This window comes from Ictidomys tridecemlineatus, chromosome 1 (assembly GCF_052094955.1).
Source record: "Ictidomys tridecemlineatus isolate mIctTri1 chromosome 1, mIctTri1.hap1, whole genome shotgun sequence".
NCBI classification, from domain to species: Eukaryota; Metazoa; Chordata; class Mammalia; order Rodentia; family Sciuridae; genus Ictidomys; species Ictidomys tridecemlineatus.
This window is the reverse complement of record NC_135477.1, coordinates 190,198,372-190,221,211: the sequence shown is the minus strand read 5'-3', so window position 1 is coordinate 190,221,211 and position 22,840 is coordinate 190,198,372. Positions and strand designations below refer to the sequence as shown.

Below are 22,840 nucleotides of genomic sequence, written 5' to 3'. Positions count from 1 at the left end.
GAGCTCAGTACCCCTATGGGCCAGTCAGCAGAATGCTCAGTGCCAGTGTGGACCAATCAAGAGAGAGCTCAGCACCAGGCAGGGAAGAGAGCCCAGCACCAAATGAGCCATCAAGAGAGAGGCTCTAAGCCCTGTATGACCCCCTTCCCAGGCTCAGGGGCAGGTCAAAGTGGGGAGAGGGAGGAGATGGGGGAAGGACAGATGGACATACAGGATTCCAAAGGGCCCAAGCAAGGGCTTCTGGAGCTCTGGGCCCAGCAAGTAGGCACAGGCAGGTAGAAGGAGCCCCTGCCCCTGCAGGACATGCTCCCCAGCCACAAACAACCCCAATGCCCAACTCTACCCAGAGCTGGGCCACAGATGCTGAGGCCCAAGGTCAGGAAGGACATAGGCCTCACAGAGCCTAGGCTGCCACAAGTACCTAGAGTTACCACCCTCCCTCCATTCACCCAGCCCTAGCAGCACCCACCTGTGACGTTCAGGCGGAAGGAGACCCTCTGGCCCCCGGCCTCGCAGCTGTACTCCCCAGCATCCGCCTTGCCTGCCTGCTGCACCACCAGCTGCCGCCTGCAGCCAGAGGCCTCCACGCGCACCTGGGAGCTCTGGCTCAGCTTCTTCCCATCCTTGTACCACGTCACTTCTGTCTGGGCCTGGGCCACCTCGCAGCTCAGAGTGGCGCAGGCCCCCACATCGGCCTTCACCTCGCTGCATGCCAGCTGCTCCTTGGCAAATACCACCTTGGGCTCTGGGGACAGAGGGGAGGGACACATGGGTCAGGGACTCTGTCCAGGGTAGGAAGCCACCTGGGGAAGGACATCTGGCTGGGTGGCTGAGTACAGACCCTTATGCAGGCCACACCAGCTTGTGTCCTGGAGAACCCAGCACCCTCAGCACAAGGGACCATGGTATGTGACACAGCCTGGTGCATGAAGCTGTTCCAGGTGGGGACTGTGTGACAGCTCCCTGCACAGGCTCCTCCAGGGAGGGACTGCAAGGCCTGATGCTGCACCTGTCCCTCAGTGACCAAGAAGAGTCTCCCCAGAACTGTGCAGAGCATGAGCTCTGGGCAGGACCTGGGAGGGCCCACCTCCTGCCTGCTCTGAGCATGTTGGCAGCTCCTCTGGGGACATATGGGTCACTTTTGGCTCCTGGGTCCTGTCCTGAGGGTAGAGACCTTCTCGTGTTTTTGGCCGTCAGTGGTGCTCCTCTGTTGTTTCAAGGTTCAAGCCTGATGTGCATTTTCAGTTGATGGTTTTTCTTTTAATCTAGGAACTCTCTTTACATATGCAAGCTTTTCTGTCCCCCGCAGGATGGTTGTAGACTCCCTCTGTGTGTTGCGTGGCTTGGATGTGCTGTCCCCCAACACTCCCGTGCCTTAAGCTGGTTCCTTGTGCAGTGTGGAGGTCATGGGACTCTTTGGAGGGGACCCAGTGGAAGCTGATGAGCTCAGGGCTTCACCCTCTTGTGTGAATCGAGGTTTGCGGGGGAAAGCTGGCTCCTGCAGGTATGAATCAGGTCTCACAAGAGCAGGCTGTCACGAATCTTGGTGTGTCTGGCCCCCTCTGCATGTGGCCAGTCCCCTTCTGCTTCTCTTTGTGGTGCAGCTGGGACCCTCACCAGGAAATGGGCTCCATGCTGTTTGGACCTTCAGCCACCAAAATTGTAAGCCACAGGAACTTCTCAGATATGTTACCTAGCCTGTTGTTGAGATACAGCAACACCAAGCACACTGAACCAGAAGCCTCCAATGTGTCTGAGTCTTTGTTTTAACACAGTCAGATTGTCACTCTTGCTCCGCCGTGATCACGTCTTGTTCGATTACAAATCTTTCCTTGGCACGAAGTCTCTAAGCATCTGTGATGTTATCTAAGACCACCGCAGCTCTCCCAGGATACTGAATCTCTAGTTCTCCTGACTAGCTTTTGTACATGGTGAGAAGTACCAGACAGCTGTGTTTCCATGTGGCTTCACAAAGGTTCCCAAGAATGAATAGAGTGTTGCCTGTGTGGGGGCCATGCCGAGTCCTGTAGGCACAGCTGGGTGCAGGACTCCTGTGTGTCTGCTACCGTAGCTTTAGTCAATTCTCAGCAATGGGGGATGCTCAGCTTGCCTGTCAGAGCCTGAGGGCCAGCATGCTCTGCACCCTGCACCCAGGCCTGCTCCACAGTGTGGGGACCCTGCAGGCTGATGATGGTCTGACTCTTCCATGCCCTTATGTCCACTTACTTAGACGTTATTTGGTGTCTCTCAAAAATGTCTGATTTACCCTGAAGAGCCTTTCAATGTCTTGCTTTACACTTAGCATCAGAAAGGTGCTTCTTATGTAAACACAAGTGAGCATCCCTGATCCAAAACCAAAATGCTGCGAAATCCAAAACTGTCTGAGCGACTATATGATTGCTCCAGGTGGAAAATCCTACACCAGGAGCCTCGTTTCATGCACAGAATCTTCCTAAAATGTTGTGCAGAATCGCCTTCAAGCTATGTGTGGAATGTTCATGAAACAAGTGAATTTCACATTTACACTCAGGTCTCATCCCAAAGATAGCTCATTATGTGTATGTAAATATCCCCAAATCCAAGAAAATCTAAAACCCAAGCACTTCTGGCTTAACATTCTGGATAAGAGGCCTTCATCCTCTACTCTGAGCTTTCATTTTCCACTGCTCGTTGCTCGCACCCCGCAGAGTGGACTCAAAACTGCACAGGCTACCTTGGTAAGCCACTAACTCCACCTGATCACATATCCTTGGATTTCCAGAACAGAGCCACAGAATTCCACTCAACTCCAACTGCAGTACCTTCAATTCCATTTTCCTCTTCCCATCTGTGCCTTCCCCTCAAAGTCCTGCTCTCGCTGCACGCCAGCTAGCGCTTCCTACTGTCCACGTATTGCTGTCGTGGTCAGGGACCTGGTGGATGGCCTGATGCTGTATCCTTATCGCAGCTGCTCTTTGGGTTCCCCAGTGTTTCACTCTCAGCCAGTGCTGTGTTCCTGGACACTGCCCTGGGGTGGGTGGTGCACTGTCTCCTCCTGGCCACTGCTCCATCACTTTTGCTGTGTGCTGTTGAAGTTGTGGCCTGACATCGCAGGAGATGCATCTCTGTCTTCCACACTTTCCCGGTGGACTGTGCTGTCCACGTCCAATAGGATCGAGAGTGTTTCTTCCTCTTCTATTCTCTGGAAGACCCTCAAGGAAGGTGGAGTCAGTTCTTTCCAGAACATTTAGCAGGAGAGCTCCTGGACTTACACCCTTCTCTATGAAAAATATTTCTTATTTTTTTAAGTTATAGGACAGTTTGAGTTGTCTATTTTTTCTTGTGTGACATCTTCATATTGTTTCCCAAGAATCTGTCAATTTGTCAAGACTTTCCAAATTTGTCACCATAAAAATATCATAAAACAACATCTTGGAGTTCCTAAAATAACATCTTAGAAAGACACACAGGGTGTTGGGGACCCATACATGATCACAAACCCCTTCTGTTGCTATGCCATGCCATTCTGTTGGGCACCTGGAGGTCTGCTGTGCCACAGCCCACCTGATTGATGTTAAGACTCCACAATGAAAGGAAAGTAAACTGGGCTCTTAGACTCCCTGTGAGTCAGTCAGGGAGGCAGACACACATGACTCACTAGGAAGTTCTACAACGTCAGCTCTGCTCTACCAGCTAGTGGATCCTGTTACAGAAACTCAACTTTAACGAAAACTGATGTAGCTTCAACTAATGTATTCCTTTGCAGTTCTAAATCTGTAAATCAAATTCCAAAGTAAAATTCTGACATAGAACAGTGCTAACCAAAGAAAAAAAGGAAACAAACTTTCCCTTGAAGGCCCACCCTGACTCCAGGGGCAGCCCAGACATGGCTGCCAACCCTCTGCCCACACACACTGAAGCAAGGCCCAGGCCTAGAGGTTGTCCAGTGGTTCACAGAGATCTCTGCCCTATGAGAAAGGGCATAGGAGCATCCCAGATACCTAAGGTCAGTCTTGAGATAACACCAAGACTGACCCTACCCGGCATCAATTAAAATGTCCCTCACCAGCAACTACCCATGTGGTGCTGGGGACAGCATTCAGGAGCAGCCAGATCATAGGAGGCAGAGAAACATTCAGCGTTCCCTGGGGAGACACCTGATCTATCAGAGGTTGCAGGCCAGAGAGAGCAAAACGCAGACAGCAGAGAACATCAGCAGGGGCAGGGCAGCATTCAGGGTGCTAGGGCACCCCACTCGAAGTTATACTCCAGAGTGAGGGGGTGGGCAGTCCTCCCTGACAACTACCAAGCCCAGCTACATATGAACAAGGAGGGAGGGAGGAGGGGCACGGCCGAGCACAGAAGTCTAACGGAGAGCACAGGGCCTGTCACCAAACAAGGCAAGGTGCTGTGCAGGGACTCACCTGTGACGTCCAGGCGGAAGGAGACCCTCTGGCCCCCGGCCTCACAGCTGTACTCCCCAGCGTCCGCCTTGCCCACCTGCTGCACCACCAGCTGCCGCCTACAGCCAGAGGCCTCCACGCGCACCTGGGAGCTCTGGCTCAGCTTCTTCCCATCCTTGTACCATGTCACCTCTGTCTGAGCCTGGGCCACCTCGCAGCTCAGAGTGGCACTCGCCCCTGCCTGGGCCTTCACCTCATTGTGTGCTGGCTGTCCCTTGGCAAACACCACCTTGGGCTCTGGGGACAGAGGGAAGGGACGCACAGTTCAGAGACTCTGTCCAGGACAGGAAGACACCTAGGGAAGGACATCTGGCTGGACGGCTAGGGCAGACCCTTTGCAGGCCACACCAGCTCATACCCTGGGGAAGCCTCAGCACCCTCAGCACAGTAGAGGCATCCCCTTCTCTGCTCAGAACACACCCAGGACCCACAACAGATGCCTGGACACTGGTACCACAGAGCCCTGTGTGGTTCTGGGTTTCCCCGTACACATAGCATGATGAAGCTTATCTTAAAATTAGGCACAGTAAAAAATTAAAAACAGTGCGTAATAACAAAAGCAAACAATTATGAGAACATATTGTAGTAAAGCCTGTGGTTTGGGGGCCATTACTTGAACATCAGACTGTGACACTCTGACTACCTTGACCATGCCACCTGATGACTGGCCAGTGGGCAGGGGCTCACGCAGCATGTACACACTGGGCAAAGGGCTGGTTCTTATCTGTGGGATGGAACAGGAGGAAAACCTCCCACATTAGGTCAGGGTTTCCCACCAGCTTTGAGTCACAGACCATGGCCACACCATTCACAGGAGGGGAGGCTTCCCCAGAACACCAGAACTCCAACATACCCATATGCCTTGAACAATTCCACACACCCTGCGATGGGTGAAATACCCATTACCCCAGTTGGGAAATTCAGACCTCTCTCACTAGTGAGAACTAGCTGTGGTGCAGGTGAGGGGACATGGAGGGCACCAGAGCATCCGACAGAAAGAAATGCACAGACATGACATCTGGTCCACGTCAGACCACAGGGAGAGCCACTGTCCTGCACACCAAGTAGAACCTGGAAGGCTCTGGGTAGACTCTGTGGTGTGACTGGTGATTGGAGAGTGGAAACCCCACTAGGGTAGGTGAGCCATTCCCAGCCAGCTACTGTCTTCCAGTTAGGAAGATGGAAGCTGGAGAGATGAGATCTAATAGGAAAACATTTCACAGGAATGTCCATCTGGGCCAATAGCCAGTCTCAGCACCTCCAAACAGGTACCACAGGACTCACCTGTGACGTCCAGGTGGAAGGAGACCTTCTGGCCCCCTACCTCGCAGTTGTACTCCCCAGCGTCCGCCTTGCCCGTCTGCTGCACCACCAGCTGCCGCCTGCAGCCAGAGGCCTCCACACGCACCCGGGAGCTCTGGCTCAGCTTCTTCCCATCCTTATACCATGTCACTTCTGTCTGGGACTGGGCCACCTCACAGCTCAGAGTGGCGCAGGACCCCGCCTCGGCCTTCACCTCGCTGCGTGCCGGCTGCTCCTTGGCAAATACCACCTTGGGCTCTGGGGACAGAGGGGAAGGACACACAGGTCAGGGACTCCAGAACACACCCAGCCCTGTATCACAGCCTAAGCCCACCCCAGGGATGGCCGAGCAGAGGGTCCATCATGAGTAGAACATTGCATGGCCATGCCTCAGTTCTATCCTACACAGGACCCAAGCTGCAAACTCCAAGGCTGGTGGGTGGACAGCTGGGCAGCCTGTCCTCATCAGATCCCTAAGCACTTCCTGATCCACTCTGATCCTGCAAGTAACTGCACTGTCACAGCCCACAAGGCCACCACAGCCAGGCCTACCTCCTGATGCCACCACCCTCCCAGCCATTGGAAATAGACCATGACCCTTCTCCTCCCTGGGACCCCAGCCCATCAGTGGCTTCCCAGCTCTCCCACCACGCAGGGGGCACAAAAGCAGGGGGAGGCAGACACAGCAGCCCCCGGCCTCACAGCTGTACCCTGGCGTCTGCCTTGCCCGCAACAAACCAGAAACCCACATCTTTGTTGGCCACAGCTACCAAAGGAGTGCAGGAGACCAGACTGCCAGTCCTGGCCAATCAGCAGAGACCTCAGAGCCTGTGCAAGCCATTCAGCAGAGAGTCAAGTGCCAGCCAGTCAGCCCAGAGCTCAGTAACAGTGTGGGCCAGTCAGCAGACAACTCAGTACCAGATGGGGCAAATTAGCACAGAGCTTAGTGCCAGCCAATCAGCAGACAGCCAAGTGCCACTGTGGACCAATCAGCAGACAGCCAAGTGCCAGTGTGAACCAATCTGCAGACAGCCAGGTGCCAGTGTGGACCAATCATCAGAGAACTGTCATCCTGAACCAATCAGAAAAAAAACAGCACTAGGCAAGTCACTGGGAGAGAGTCCAGCACCAGTTGGGCAATCAGGAGAGAGGCTCTGAGCCCCATGTGGCCCCTACCCAGGCTCAGGGACAGGTTACAGTGGGGAGAGGAAGGAGATGGGGGAAGGACAGATGGACATGCAGGATTCCAAAGGGCCAAGCAAGGGCTTCTGGAGCTCTGGGCCCAGCAAGTAGGCTCGGGCAGGTAGAGGGAGCCCCTGCCCCTGCAGGACATGGTCTCCAGTATCAAGCAATCCCTAGTGCCCAACTCCACCCAGAGCTGGGCCACAGATGCTGAGGCCCAAGTTAGGAAGGACATAGGCCTCACAGAGCTTAGGCTGCCACAGGTGCCTTAGAGTTACCACCCTCCCTCCATTCACCCAACCCCAGCATCACCCACCTGTGACGTCCAGGCGGAAGAAGACCCTCTGGCCCCCAGCCTCACAGCTGTACTCCCCAGCATCCGCCTTGCCCGCCTGCTGCACTACCAGCTGCCGCCTACAGCCAGAGGCCTCCACGCGCACCCGGGAGCTCTGGCTCAGCTTCTTCCCATCCTTGTACCATGTCACCTCTGTCTGGGCCTGGGCCACCTCGCAGCTCAGAGTGGCACTGACCCCCGCCTCGGCCTTCACCTCACTGCATGCCAGCTGCTCTTTAGCAAACACCACCTTGGGCTCTGGGGACAGAGGGGAGGGACACACAGGTCAGGGACTCTGTCTATGGCAGGAAGCCACCTGGGGAAGGACCTCTGGCTGGACAGTTGAGGACAGAACCTTCTGCAGGCCACACTAGCTTGTGCCCTGGAGAAGCCCAGCACCCTTAACACAAGGGACCACAGTGTGTGACACAGCCTGCCCCTGCTGCATGGGGCTGTTCCAGGTGGGAACACTGTGACAGGCCCCTGCACAGGCTCTTCCAGAGAGGAACTGCAGAGCCTGATGCTGCACCTGCCCCTCAGTGACCAGGAAGAGTCTCCCCAGGACCATGCTGGGTGTGTGTCTCTTGGCCAGTCCTGGGAGGGCCCAACTGCTGCCTGCTCTGAACTGTGGGCTGCTCCTCAGGGAGCCTAGGCCACCGTGGGTCCTGTGCCCACTGAGGCTGCACAAAGCTGAGCACCTGTGACAGTTACTGGTGCTTTAGGTGTCTGCTCAAGTCTTCTGCCCACTTATCGTGCAGCCCTTCTGTCTTCATTGGAGGTGCTCGTGTGTGGGGGTGATAGAGAGTTGGCTCTTATTTATTTTGTGATTTCTCATGGCCTCCGTGCCCTGTTCTGTCTCGCAGGTGTCTTCCTAGGAGCCACGGATTCAATTATGTTGCATTCAAATAACTCTCTCTTGCCCCAGGGTTAGGGATGGAGTTGGGTAGGCACCTGCCCCCCATGTCTCCATCAACTGTGTGACACACAAGGTATCTGTGGCTTCAGCTCACGAAGCCCTGACCCCCTGGAACATGTGGACCACACCTAGTGTCATTCCATCTTTCCACGCATTCAAATGGTCCAGTCACTATGAAAACATCATCTTTCTCTACCTCTCACACAAATGCAAGGCAGAAAGAAACAGGAGAGGGCTGGTGATGGCAGGCCTGGTTCTGAGTGCCAAGCAGTGGCTCTGTCTTGACCCCTGGCCTGTATGGAAGTGTCCTGTCCACCTCATAGCCTCTCAGTGCCTTTCTGTCCCCTCCAGTGTGTGGTTGCTGCACTTGTCCTTTGTCTCCCACTGGCCCTGCCCCCAAATGACCCTTGTTTGGATTTTGATTATCAGTAAATGTCTTTGATTTTTTAAATTAATTTTTATTCATTTATTTAGCCCTGTTGACTGTTATACAAAAAAAAATTATGCCCCCAAACCTTAAGATCCTTATTAGAGGTAGAACTAGGAACGTGACCGGTTTGATGCGTTGTGAATTTTCTGAAGTTTCACTTCTGCTGTCACCTGTGCGTGTAAGTAAAGACATGTTTTCTGCCCGTTGTCGTCTATGTGATGACCGTGCCCAGCCGCACCTCCAACCCAGCAGTTCTGTTGGCTCCTCAACTGATGATCATCACCTGTGAACTCATTTCTACACTCTTACACCTATGCTGTCCACTTTTCTTTCCCCTTGCTCCTAGACAAAGGTGCTGGACAAAGGTGGTGACAGTGACGGTGGCCTTCCAGGCGCCCCCGAGAGGTGCCCTGGTGTTCTGCACCCATCCTCAGCTGAAGAAAGCTCCATTCAACCAGGCTAAGTGCGTCCGCTGATCTCTAGATTTATAACGTTGGACTTGGTCCAGCACCTTAGCTGGGAAAGCTGTGCTGGAGCTGGTGCTTCCAGGCTGCCCTCCTGCCTGCTGCTGAGGGGCTGGCCAGTGCTCCATGTCTATCCTCCAGAGTCTGATGGCTGGTCTGTGCACTGACCCCCACTTTCCTTGTCAGGTTCTGGCCCTGCTGCCCCGTGTTCAGCTTAAAATGACTCACAGAGGCGTCTCCTTGCTCCACTCGTGATGGCAATCTCCACACGTGTGGAATAATTGTTTCCATTAGTATCTCATATATTTTACCAGAAAATTATCAGGCTTAGATCTGGTCACTAATTCCATTTATCTAGACGCCATAGGACGACTGCAGATTTCTGTACTTTCTATGTCCATTTTCACTGTTTACTAGGAATAAGCCAAATGACCAAGCCTGTCAATCTGTCATCAGAGAGCACACTCCTGGAAGCCACAGGAATCAGACGCCACCTACAGGTTAGCTGGCCCTGCAGCCCACCCACCCTGGGACCCTAGAGAGAGGAAGATCACTGAGCTTCTCAGGCTTCTCCACCGAGGCCCGCACACTCCAACCACAGAAGGTGGGCAGCTGCTTGGCCACTAATGCACTGCAGAGCCTGCTACTGTGGCAGAAGCTGCTCGCTCCTTCTTGTTCCTACATTTCTGCAGGGCAGCTCTGACTTAGTATGGCAATGAAAACTGTGGACAGCATCTGGCATAAGCACCATCAGCCTCAGTGCCAATACCTGGTTCCTCTGGAAACAAGCAACAATGAGGTCCCTTGATGTCACTGCACATAGGAAACAAGATAAAACAGCTCCAGGCCCTTGGGAGGAAGGGTCCAAACCAAGAAATCGACCATGAACAGCTCACTCCTGTAGCACCTTAGAGCATGACCTACAGCCAAACTTCCACCTCATTAAAGTTCCACGATATTCAAGTCTCCCTCTGACCAGAGCCAGGTGACACACATCCTGAGAGGAAGAGCTCACACACTCAGATGACAGACACCTTGGAACTCAGGAACCCAAGCACAGGCAGAGCCAGAGTCCCAGATACCAAGGAGTACCAGGAAGGTGCTGGGTGCTAGAAGGCATGGCCAAGGGTCACTCCATGAGACACCGTGTGCATAGCCCTGGGCCCTCTCCCACCTAGCCCACTAGGGCTCCCAGCAAGCACTGGGGACAGGCAACATTGAGAAACTAGACAAAAGAAAGCCACAGACCCAGGCAAAAGATCTGCCAAGGTCAAATGCCCTACTCATTGTCACCTTCATGCAGGTTAACTGGGAACTCAGAGGACTCACCTATGACGTCCAGATGGAAGGAGACTCTCTGGCCCCCGGCCTCACAGCTATACTCCCCAGTGTCCGACTTGCCCACCTGCTGCACCACCAGCTGCCGCCTGCAGCCAGAGGCCTCCACGCGCACCTGGGAGCTCTGGCTCAGCTTCTTCCCATTCTTGTACCATGTCACCTCTGTCTGGGCCTGGGCCACCTCACAGCTCAGAATGGCACTCGCCCCCGCCTGGGCCTTCACCTCACTGTGTGCCAGCTGCCCCTTGGCAAACACAGTCTTGGGTTCTGGGGATAGAGGGGAAGGACACACAGGTCAGGGACTCCAGAACAGACCCAGCCCTGTCTCACAGCCTGAGCCCACCCCAGGGATGGCTGAGCAGAGTGTCCATCATGAGCAGAACATTGCATGGCCATGCCTAAGTTCTATCCTACACATGACCCAAGCTGCAAACTCCACAGCTGGTGGGTGGACAGCTGGGCAGTCTGTCCTCATCAGAGCCCTAAGCATTTCCTGATCTACCCTGATCTTGCAGGTAACTGCACTGTCACAGCCCACAAGGCTATCACAGCCAGGCCTACCTCCTGATGCCACCACCCTCCCAGCCATTGCGAATAGACCATGACCCTTCTCCTCCCTGGGACCCCAGCCCATCAGTGACTTCCCAGCTCTCCCACCATGCAGGGAGCACAAAAGCTGGTAGAGGCGGACACAGCAGGGAAGTCCACCTGAGCACCAAACCAAAAACCCACATCTTTGTTGGCCACAGCTACCAAAGGAATGCAGGAGACCAGATTGCCAGTTCTGGCCAATCAGCAGAGACCTCAGAGCCTATGCAAGCCAATCAGCATAGAGCTCAGTACCCCTATGGGCCAATCAGCAGAGAACTCAGTGCCAATGTGGACCAATCAAGATCAACCCCAGCACCAGGCAGGGGGGAGAGCCCAGCACCAAGTAATCCATCAAGAGAGAGGCTGTAAGCCCCATGTGGTCCCTTCCCAGGCTCAAGGACAGGTCACAGTGGGGAGAAGGAGGAGATGGGGGAAGGACAGATGGACATGCAGGATTCCAAAGGGCCCCAGCAAGGGCTTCTGGAGCTCTGGGCCCAGCAAGTAGGCATGGGCAGGTAGAGGGAGCCCCTGCCCCTGCCCCTGCAGGACATGCTCCCCAGCCACAAACAACCCCAGTGCCCAACTCCACCCAGAGCTGGCCACAGATGCTGAGGTCCAAGGTCAGGAAGGACACAGGCCTCACAGAGCCTAGGCTGCCACAGGTGCCCTAGAGTTACCACCCTCCCTCCATTCACTCAACCCCAGCATCACCCACCTGTGACGTCCAGGCAGAAAGAGATCCTCTGGCCTCCAGCCTCGCAGCTGTACTCCCCAGCATCCGCCTTGCCTGCCTGCTGCACCACCAGCTGCCGCCTGCAGCCAGAGGCCTCCACGCGCACCTGGGAGCTCTGGCTCAGCTTCTTCCCATCCTTGTACCATGTCACCTCTGTCTGGGCCTGGGCCACCTCACAGCTCAGAGTGGCACTCGCCCCCGCCTGGGCCTTCACCTCGCTGCGTGCCAGCTGCCCCTTGGCAAACACAGTCTTGGGCTCTGGGGATAGAGGGGAGGGACGCACAGATCAGGGACACAGTACTGATATCAACCCATCTGACAGGACTAAAGCTTCAAGCTCCGTGAACTGGGTCCTCAATGAAGAGACATCATGTGTCCACTCCCATCAGGCTTGTGTTCACAGAGCATTTCCTGTCTCAGAAGTCAACTTCTCATGTTGGCCATGTCCTGAGCCAAGCGCGATCTGAAGCTGGAGGGAAGAGGCTGGACCATCAACTCCCGGTCCCTGGTTCACTGTCTGCCTCGGGACAGTGTCTGCATTGGCAATTCCTGGCTGTTCATTACCACACTCCAGGCTGACACACCTTTGTCCTCTACAAACTAATCGTGCCTTTCACTTCAGTGTGAGCCCACATCAAGGTATTGGCTCCACGACCTCAGGTGTTCCCATTTCCACCCAACCAGAACACACCAACTAACCTACCCAGGGGCCACCCACACATAGCAGAACGGGGGCAGCCGCTGCTCTGACCCCTGTAACATGCTGCCAGGGCCTGGCTTCTGGTTGTTCAAGGACCAAGTCAGTTGTGCATGTATAGTAGCAGCACACATGATGGTCCCGTGGGACCCCACTGACAGCCTTTCTCAGAGCAGGCCCACAGCTGAGCATGCTGGGGTTGGTCTCCTTCCTTCAGCACAGAGTCTGTGAGAACCACCACGTGGCCGCACAGGCATTGGTCTCTGTGCTGGGACAGAGTTGTGCTGCTTAGCGCCTTGAGGGATTCCCTTACTCTTGGGGCTTGTTGGGGCTTTTTCCAGGATGGGGATACAATGAGGAAGGCTGCTGTGGATGTCTATGGCAGCACAGGATGTGCATGGCCTTAGGAGACCTCTCAAACAGGGCACCAAGTGGCACTCTCAGCAGTGCAGGCAGCTCCCGTCTCCAACCTCCCACAACCTCCAGGGTCTTGAACTGTGTACGTCCCACTCCAACTGAATCATATGCCCTCTCATAGCACTAGTTTCCATCCCTGTCCATTTCGGCATGTAAATATGCTGAAGAGAGTCCACCCGGTGGATGTGGTGTTCACAGACTCACTGGTCTCCACGGCTACCATTTGTGGAGAACTCAGCCACAGACAACTGCAGACCTCAGCAGATGCTGCCCCAGTCAGACAGAAGGCTGTGCTCCCACAGCACTTTCAGAAGGGGAAGACAAAGGCAGATAAAGCATGGACACCAGGACACACTCTCCATGAGATCAGTCAGGGCGCCATGCTGGAGGAGGGGACTGAGCAGGAGGACACACTCTCCGTAAGATCAGTCAGGACGCCATGCAAGTAAAAAGACAAATATGCTAAGCAAAATTAGCCAATCATGAAGAACCAAAGGCCAAGGAGGAGAGGACTGAGCAGGAGGTCCCACACTCTGTGAGATTGGTCAGGGCACCATGCTGGAGGAGGGGACTGAGCAGGAGGACACACTCTCCGTAAGATCAGTCAGGACGCCATGCTAGAGGAGGGGACAAACAGGAGGTCCCACCCTCCAAGAGATTGATCAGGGCGCCATGCTGGAGGAGGGGACTGAGCAGAAGGACACACTCTCTGTGAGATCAGTCAGGATGCCATGCTGGAGGAGAGGACCAAGCAGGAGGACACACTCTCCGTGAGATCAGTCAGGATGCGATGCTGGAGGAGGGGACCAAGCAGGAGGTCCCACACTCCATGATATTGGTCAGGACGCCATGCTGGAGGAGGGGACCAAGCAGGAGGACACACTCTCTGTGAGATCAGTCAGGACGCAATGCTGGAGGAGGGGACCAAGCAGGAGGTCCCACACTCCATGATATTGGTCAGGATACCATGCTAGAGGAGGGGACTGAGCAGGAGGACACACTCTCCATGACATCAGTCAGGATGCCATGCTGGAAGAGGAGACTGAGCAGGAGGTCCCACACTCTGTGACATCAGTGAGTGCCCTAAATTGGAGGAGGAGACTGGTGATGCAGATGCAGAGCCAGGGAACACCATGGTCAGAGTGATATTTGGGAACCCTCAGCCCTGGTGAGGGCCAAGGATCATCCTGCAGCAACAGACATGGCATGAGCAGGACGGTGGACATGTGCGCCTAGCAGTGTGCTTCAGAGCAGTCCAAGGAGTCTGGGTGTGAGAAGGCAAAGTCCTGAGGGAGGTATTCTCAGAGGTGTGCCCACACTAGGCCCCTGTTTGTCTTTGCTTCTATGACAGAACAGTGAAAACCCATGCAAAGGGCCAGGTGCAGTGCAGCTCTAAGAAAGAAGGGAGCCAAAGATGCAGGGACTTCTCACACAAATAGAATAAATCTTGAGATTGAGGAGCCAAGCCCCCAAGGAAAAGAGCAGTAGAGAATGAAGCCCACTTTTGAGTCATTTCCAATCCAGACTTTGAGGAGTTTGAAGCTGCTTGGGGGCAGGAGGCTACAGAGCTGTCATGGTTCGTTTTGTATTGCTAAAATATATGGCTGAGGCCAGATGTTAGAAAAGAAAAGATTATGTAGCTAAGACCTGCAAGTCTGAGGCTATGGTGTGGCACTTCTGTAGCTCTAAGGAGGCCTCATGGCATCCCAATAGCAAGAGTACGTGAGGTGTCATTGAGGCACCAGGATTCTTAAAACAACCCTTTCTCACAAGAACCAATGCATCTCAAACATCTTGCCCAACACCTGCAGGTAAGTAATGATCTGGTCACAAAACTGAAAGCCATGACCTGACCTCCTCCACGAGACAGTGTTCATTCGTTCATGAGGGTGGAGCCATCTCATAACAGACCCACCACCTCAAAACACCAGTGCACTAGGTACCAAGCCCACACACAGACATCCTAGATACAACACATCTGAACTACAGCAGAAGAGAAGCAGAAAGCCTCTGACAGTTAGTGTGAACATTTCAGCATCTTGCTTTCCTAAAGAAACAATGGTTACAGCTGCTGGTAACCTAGGAAAGGTCTATAACAGTATCCTAATCTTTGGAGAAATCCATCGAGGACTATGCCCAGGATCAGGACAAACCAGAGCTAAAAGACCCTGATCAAACTGCAACTCAGCCTTGAGTCAGAGGATTCTGGAATGTGCCCAAATGGGTCAGTGATCCTCCACCTGCCTAGAAGAGCAAAGAGGAATCCTCTCTCTGAAGCAAGACAAAGTCATCCATATTCAACATCTTTTCTCATATAATGCCAGTTAATTAAAAATTATTTGACATGCCAGGAACTGGCATAAATATTATCAAACCTCTCCCCCCACACACACACACACAAAAATGCCATGCTAGAGGGAAGGTGATCTCAGTTATTACAGCTATTGGATAGGCATATAACCATGCTTAGTAGTACTGAAAAAATAAAGATAAGAAAATGAATCAAATCTGGCAACTTACTGGAGATAGAGTTCACTGGTAGAATGTGGGCTTAACGTGTACAAAACCCAGGAATTATAGGGTGACTTCCACTACAAAATCTCAAACCTTAGAATCCATAAAAAATTGATGAAGTGGAACTTATGAAGCATAAAATGCAATAACTCAAGTAAACTCACTTTTGGTGGGACTGACAAACAATTAGATATAACAGGACATGATATTAGTAAATTGAAAAACAGGTCAAAAGAAAATATCCAGGTTAAAGCAAAGAAAGAAGAAAGGATTATGAGGCAAAGAGAGGATATACATGTAAAAAACATGCAAATGTCTAACAGAGCCAAATAGGAGTCCTGAAAGGGGACACACATGGAACAGGACAGCAAAGGTCAAGTACACCCACAGCTGATCAAAGATATAAGCCCACAGATTCAAGATGCTCAGCAACCCCCACTGGGATGAATACAAAGAAAACCATATAAGTTTCATCAAGGTCATGCTGCAGAAAATCAAAATTGAAATGAAAAAGTCAAAAGTAACAGAAGGAAAAAAATACCTGACTCTCAAAGGAACCATAATAAACCTAATGTGAAAATATTTCAAAGTACAATATGGAAGCCATGACTTGCCCTCCTCCAGGAGATAGTGTTCATCCATTCATGAGGGTGGAGCCACCTCATAACAGACCCACCACCTCAAAACAATGGAATGGCCTCTTTAAATAGGAAAAAAGTAAATAGTAAGCTCAATTCATAGTAGCTAAACTATGGAATCAACCTAGGTTGCCCTTCAACATATAAATGGATAAAAAAACTATGGTATATATACAAAATGGAATAGTACTCAGCCTTAAAGAAGAATGAAATGATGTCATTTGTGAGTAAATGGATGAAACTAGAGACAAATATGCTAAGCAAAATTAGCCAATCACAAAGAACCAAAGGCCAAATGTCTTCCCTGATATGCAGATGCTAGTTCACAATAAGGTTGGGAGGGGTGAGATAATTTGGACTAGACAGAAGGGAATGAAGGGAGAGCAGGTGGTATGCAGGTAGAAATGACAATAGAATACCCTTTGTTCATACATGATTACATACAACCAAAAGAATGAGAAGTTTTACTCCATTTAAGTATGATGTGTCAAAATGCATTCTACTGTCACGTATACCTAATTAGAACAAAATTTAAAAATTTAAAAGTCTTCAAAATAAAAAAATATATATAAGTGTCTCTTTCAAAAAAAAACTGAACTACAATTTGATACCCAGAGAAAAGATCCCTCAGCATGAAAGAGATCTTGTTTTCATACAAGCAAAAGGTGGGGACTCTATATCACAGCAGTCCTGCTACATAAATAGGGAAGCTGGAGTTCTTCAAGCACACACACACCCTTGATGGTGCAAATCCTTACTAGACAAATCTTAGCCAGTTATAGAGCTTACCTGAGCCTTATCTTAAAATAGGTATAATCATAATCCTTCCACATAGACTTGTTGTAAAGTGTAAGCAAGTAAAAAGACAAAACAACAAATTCCAGGTCTTCAGGGTGAATTTCCAGTGGCAGGCCATGGTGGTAGGGAAGCCTTGTGAGAAAAGGGGCCAGCAGTAGCACACACCCTAACTTCCTGACACTTATCTCAAGCAACACAAGGAAAAGCCTCAAGAAACCCACCTGCGACATCCAGGCGGAAGGAGACCCTCTGGCCCCCGGCCTCGCAGCTGTACTCCCCGGTGTCCGACTTGCCCGCCTGCTGCACCACCAGCTGCCGCCTGCAGCCAGAGGCCTCCACGCGCACCTGGGAGCTCTGGCTCAGCTTCTTCCCATCCTTGTACCATGTCACCTCTGTCTGGGCCTGGGCCACCTCGCAGCTCAGGGTGGCGCTGGCCCCCGTCTGGGCCTTCACCTCACTGTGTGCCAGCTGCCCCTTGGCAAACACAGTCTTGGGCTCTGGGGACAGAGGGAAAGGACACACAGGTCAGGGACTCCAGAACAGACCCAGCCCTGTCTCACAGCCTGAGCCCACCCCAGGGATGGCTGAGCAGAGTGTCCATCATGAGCAGAACATTGCATGGCCATGCCTAAGTTCTATCCTACACATGACCCAAGCTGCAAACTCCAAGGCTGGTGGGTAGACAGCTGGGCAGCCTGTCCTCATCAGAGCCCTAAGCACTTCCTGATCCACTCTGATCCTGCAGGTAACTGCACTGTCACAGCCCACAAGGCCACCACAGCCAGGCCTACCTCCTGATGTCACCACCCTCCCAGCCATTGCGAATAGACCATGACCCTTCTCCTCCCTGGGACCCCAGCCCATCAGTGGCTTCCCAGCTCTACTACCATGCAGGGGGCACAAAAGCAGGGGGAGGCAGACACAGCAGCCCCCAGCCTCGCAGCTGTACTCCCCGGCATCCACCAAACCAGAAACCCACATCTTTGTTAGCCACAGCTACCAAAGGAATGCAGGAGACCAAACTGCCAGTGCTGGCCAATCAGCAGAGACCTCAGAGGCTGTGAAAGCCAATCAGCAGAGAGTCAAGTGCCAGCCAATCAGCCCAGAGCTCAGTAACAGTATGAGTCAGTCAGCAGACAACTCAGTACCAGATGGGGCAAATTAGCACAGAGCTCAGTGCCAGCCAATCAGCAGACAGCCAAGTGCCACTATGGACCAATCAGCAGACAGCCAAGTGTCAGTGTGAACCAATCATCAGAGAACCATCATCCTGAGCCAATCAGAAAAAAAAAAAAAAACAGCACCAGGCAGATCATTGGGAAAGAGCCCAGCACCAGGTAGGCTATCAGGAGAAAAGCTCTGAGCCCCTTGTGGCCCTTTCACAGGCTCAGGGACAGGTCACAGTGGGGAGAAGGAGGAGATGGGGGAAGGACAGATGAACATGCAGGATTCCAAAGGGCCCAAGCAAGGGCTTTAGGATCTCTGCGCCCAGCAAGTAGGCACAGGCAGGTAGAGGGAGCCCCTGCCCCTGCAGGACACACTCCCCAGCCACAAACAACCCCCAGTGCCCAACTCCACCCAAAGCTTGGCCACAGATGCTGAGGTCCAAAGTCAGGAAGTACACAGGCCTCACAGAGCCTAGGCTGCCACAGGTGCCCTAGAGTTACCACCCTCCCTCCATTCACCCAACCCCAGCATCACCCACCTGTGACGTCCAGGTGGAAGGAGATCCTTTGGCCCCCAGCCTCGCAGCTGTACTCCCCAGCATCCGCCTTGCCTGCCTGCTGCACCACCAGCTGCCGCCTGCAGCCAGAGGCCTCCACGCGCACCTGGGAGCTCTGGCTCAGCTTCTTCCCATCCTTGTACCATGTCACCTCTGTCTGGGCCTGGGCCACCTCACAGCTCAGAGTGGCACTCGCCCCTGCCTCAGCTTTCACCTCGCTTTGTGCCGGCTGCCCCTTGGCAAACACAGCTTTGGGCTCTGGGGACAGAGAGTAGGAGAATTCAATTGGTATAAATAAATGAGGGCTCACCTTCTTGTCCTCAAAATCTGGTGCCTGTAGGATCCATTCATTAGCCTAAATTGGATCTTCTTCCTTATACAATGCACACATTGGTGACTCTTTGGCCATCTTGTGGACAGTAAGCTCTCTGAACATGCTTTCTGAAAATTCTTCGTTTACCTCATTTTTGAATGCAGTTGAGCTGGGTTTGGGGCTCACGGCTGACTGGTGACCCTTACAACGTGGAACACAATGTCATCATGTCTCTGCTTCTCGTTGCTGCTGGGAATTCCCTCTCAATGAGGAGAAGCTGACGAACACATGTGTAAGGAAGACCCAGCTTCCCAGACCGACAGGCCCACAGAGAATGAACATAACTGTCCCCTCCTCATGTCCACTACCTGGAAACCCCCTATCCTTTCAAGGTCAGGTGCTGATGTTTCCTCCTGTGTAACCGTTCCACCAGCATCTCTTGTTGTTCATGAAAAGAGGGTTTCCACACTACAGAAGTCCATCACACTGGTGGGACCAGACACACAGACTGGCTGATTGTACCCCCGCCACCTCACACTTTGTCATCTAATAGAGACTTTTGCCTTAGGGACACCTCTCTGAGATCTCCACACAAGTGTGCAGAAACTCTCAATGCCCTGGACTGGATTTTAAAGTCTTTTCTTTTAAGAAATACATCCACATCCACCTTATGTATGATTCTGTTGTTATGTCTGCTGAGATTTGAGGGTATTCCCAAGGTCACATGACCCCTGCACATACTGGACCCAGGCCCACTCCCTGCAGTTGTCTTCCTGGCCATTGTGATAGACCCAACCTGTGGGTTAGCAGATGGAGGGCCCACCAAGAGCTGGCCTGGTGGGAACCTGGCAGGATTCTTGGCTCTGGAGGAGGGTGTCACAGAGAGGTGAGTCCCACCACACCTCTCTGGCTCCTGTGTGGGGACATGACCCCTCCTGCTTATAGGCTTCTCTCACATGGTACTAACTCTGGAACCTCCAGAGCCACAAGCCAACAACCTCCTTCACGAAAATGTGCCCTGGCCTCAGGGACTGTTTTGGTGTCAAAGACTGGACCGAAACAATACCCAAGCCTGTCTTCAGAAAAGGTGCAGGAAAGCCCTGTTTTCCTATCCCTCATCCACCACCCCTGGGGACCTGGTGGCCAGGACAGACAGGACCACAGCAAGAGGTCTGGAGACCCCACCATCCTCTTAGACTCAGGACACAGCTATGGACAGGGCTTTTGGGGCAACGGTCAGCCTCCACCCACTGGCTCTTCCCCCTACTCTGTCCCTCATGCTCAGATCCAGGTCCACAGGAGAGCAGTCAAGACACCTGTCCCCCCACAGCCACTGATCTCTGCCACAGCCCACATACCCACACCCAGGTGGCTCTCCCTTCGGCCTCAGTGGCCTGCCCATTTCCTATGGCATTGCTGCCCTCCTCTCACCCTTGGCAGAACTCCTTGGCCCCACAACACTCTCTGAATCCTGCTTGGTCATCTTCCTCCATGAGTGAGACCCCCTAGCTCCCCAGGAGCGGCTCACATCACCCTCTTCCCACAATGACATCCCATATCTCCCACCACCCACCATCGCCCACCACCCAGCACCCACAAGGTCCCAGGCAGGCAGCAGCTGCCTCTGTGGGTCCCAGGCAGCCCAGGCTGGCTCATGGACAGTCCCAGTTCTCTGTCATGGCCAAGAAACACAGGAAGCCTCCGTTGCTCTGTGACCTGGCCAGCCGAAGGCTTCCGTGCAGCCTTGAGCCACAGCAGGGCCTTGGACTTGAAAGGATGGGGAAACTTCGAGGCTCAGCAGGCAGATGGGGCTGGTCCCGGTTCCTGCACTTCATTGGAGCTGTGCACCACGAGCTCACAGTGGACACCAGGGGACCCTCAGCCGTGCTCTCTGCTTGCAGCCCTCTCAGCATTGGTCGCTAACCACGCTGCACTTTGTTTTTCACTTAGAACCTAATGAGGACAAGACAGGATGGTTTGGGCTGTCCCCAGTGAGGACTGGGAACCACACCTCAGGAAAACTCCATATACTGCACCAGCCAGAGAGATCAGCTCTTGGCCTGACCACTGCCAGGTGGAAACTGCACTGTGTCCTTGAACAGCCTGGACTCCACTGGGGAGAGTGTCTACACCTCGACCTGCCCCTGTCCACAGCCCACCCAGGTGCTCCCTGTCCTACACCCCTCCCAGCCTTCAGTCCACCTCGGGGAGCCCCTCCTCCTCAGACCTGCCCATATCCACAGCCTTCCAAGGTGCACCCTGCCCTGCACCCCACCCTGTCTGCAGTTCACCTTGGGGAGCCCCTCCTTCTCAGACCTGCCCCTGTCCACAGCCCTCCCAGGTGCCCCCTGCCCTGCACCCCTCCCAGCCTGCAGTCCACCTCGGGGAGCTTCTCCCTCTGATCTCTGCGTGTGCTGGAGCCCGGTCCACTCTGCCCTACCCCTGAAGCTCTCTGCAGCCTGGGTTCCTCTCCATCTCCTGATAACCGCCTGTCCTCAGACCTGGTCTCTCCAAGTTGAAGCACTGCAGAGCCTCCTGCCTTTCTCCCTGTTAATAGTCTAAGTTGTCACCCTCCTTGCCTACCCCCAGGAATCACAAGGCCACTCCCTTTTTTGGCTTCTCCAGTTGCTCCAGGGTTTCCCCGGAAGAAAGGTCACATGCCTTTCAAATGTACTTCCAGTTCCAAACCTGAGTTGGTGTGTTTTCTGTTCTGTAACAAAATACCTGAGACTTCACTATGTGGAGAAAGGAGCTCTATTTAGCTTATTATCACAGCTTTGGAGGTTGAAGTTCCAAGACTGGGCTACTCCTGGTGAGGGCACCTTGCTATGTCACATTATGGAGGAAGTGTGGAAGTTAGGAAGGCAAAGAGGTTCTGGGGTCAGGCTCGCCCTTCAGGAACAACCCATCTGGAAACAAAATCACCCTGGGAGGCAGTACTAACCCTCCTGAGGGATACCCTAGTGCCCAGCCACACCCACTACTCCCACACTTAGGAGCCTGGGGACAAACCCCTCCTAAGGATAGCAAAGCTGTCCTCAAAGTCAGGGCATAATGCCCACAGGTGCAGCTGGCTCAGAGCACTGGCCTCTCTGGCCAGCAGGAGGGCGACCCCTGCACATACTGGACCCAGGCCTACTCCCTGCAGTTGTCTTCCTGGCCATTGTGATAGACCCAACCTGATCTTTTCTTAAAATTGGGAGCAATTTCGCCACAAATCCATGAAAAGATAATTTCGGCTTTACTATAAATTACTGCAAATTCTGAATCTGCTTGGAATGCCTGCCCGTGCCTTGAACTCACCCATGCCTGGCTCTCTGACCAGATAGCAGCCCTCTCTGAAACTTTAGTGACACCTCATAAATATTGGCCTTCCCTGGCCAGACAACGACCCTCTCTGAGGCTCTAATGGTCCTCATAAATTCTGATGTTGGAGCCAGCAAAAAATGTAAACTACCATTAGTGTGATGCTTGTCAGAATTCTGTTATCTGTAACCCCCCTTTGTGTAACTTTCTGGGCTATAAAGCTGGGCTGCAGGAAAGCTGAGGTGCTGTCTTGTTCCCGCCGTTTTGGGAGAGAGAGGCAGCCTGGCCGGTCGAAATAATAAGCTTGCTTTAATTTGATTTTAATTGGAGTCAGTAGTCTTTTCTTGTGTCCTGGCCTAACAATTGGAGCCCAGGTGAAGACCCAGCTGAGCACCTGCTCGCCTTCCCTCAGGGCATAGCACCTGGCTAGTGTCACCTCTTCCTGTGACTTCGCAACCACCTCCAACAAACACCTCCAGACCCAACACATGAGATGCCCTCCTGGATCAGCCTGTCTCAGGCTGGAACTGGCCACGTCCTGCTGGTTGACAGCCAAAACACACACAGCTCTAGTGTAGGGCTTCCCCAGGTCCTCCCTCACGTTCAAGGTTCGCCTTACAGAGAGTCACAGTGGACCTCAAGGGGAACCCGGTCCCTCTGAAACTCCCAACCACTGTGTGTGTGTGTGTGTGTGTGCGCGCC

At 53.1% G+C, this 22,840-nt stretch overlaps 1 protein-coding gene across 2 annotated transcripts in view; it reads right to left on the bottom strand.

Moving 5' to 3' along the window:
• The window catches only part of Obscn (obscurin, cytoskeletal calmodulin and titin-interacting RhoGEF), a 137,280-nt gene that overhangs the window by 94,018 nt on the left and 20,422 nt on the right, over positions 1 to 22,840 (bottom strand). For both annotated transcript variants that reach the window (XM_078014707.1, XM_078014714.1), the window contains 8 exons: positions 18,502 to 18,777; positions 17,018 to 17,293; positions 11,715 to 11,990; positions 10,400 to 10,675; positions 7,243 to 7,518; positions 5,727 to 6,002; positions 4,404 to 4,679; positions 470 to 745 (listed from right to left, as the gene is read on the bottom strand). In XM_078014707.1, the coding sequence (XP_077870833.1) occupies positions 470 to 745; positions 4,404 to 4,679; positions 5,727 to 6,002; positions 7,243 to 7,518; positions 10,400 to 10,675; positions 11,715 to 11,990; positions 17,018 to 17,293; positions 18,502 to 18,777 (2,208 nt within the window). The remainder of the gene's footprint in view (positions 1 to 469; positions 746 to 4,403; positions 4,680 to 5,726; positions 6,003 to 7,242; positions 7,519 to 10,399; positions 10,676 to 11,714; positions 11,991 to 17,017; positions 17,294 to 18,501; positions 18,778 to 22,840) is intronic.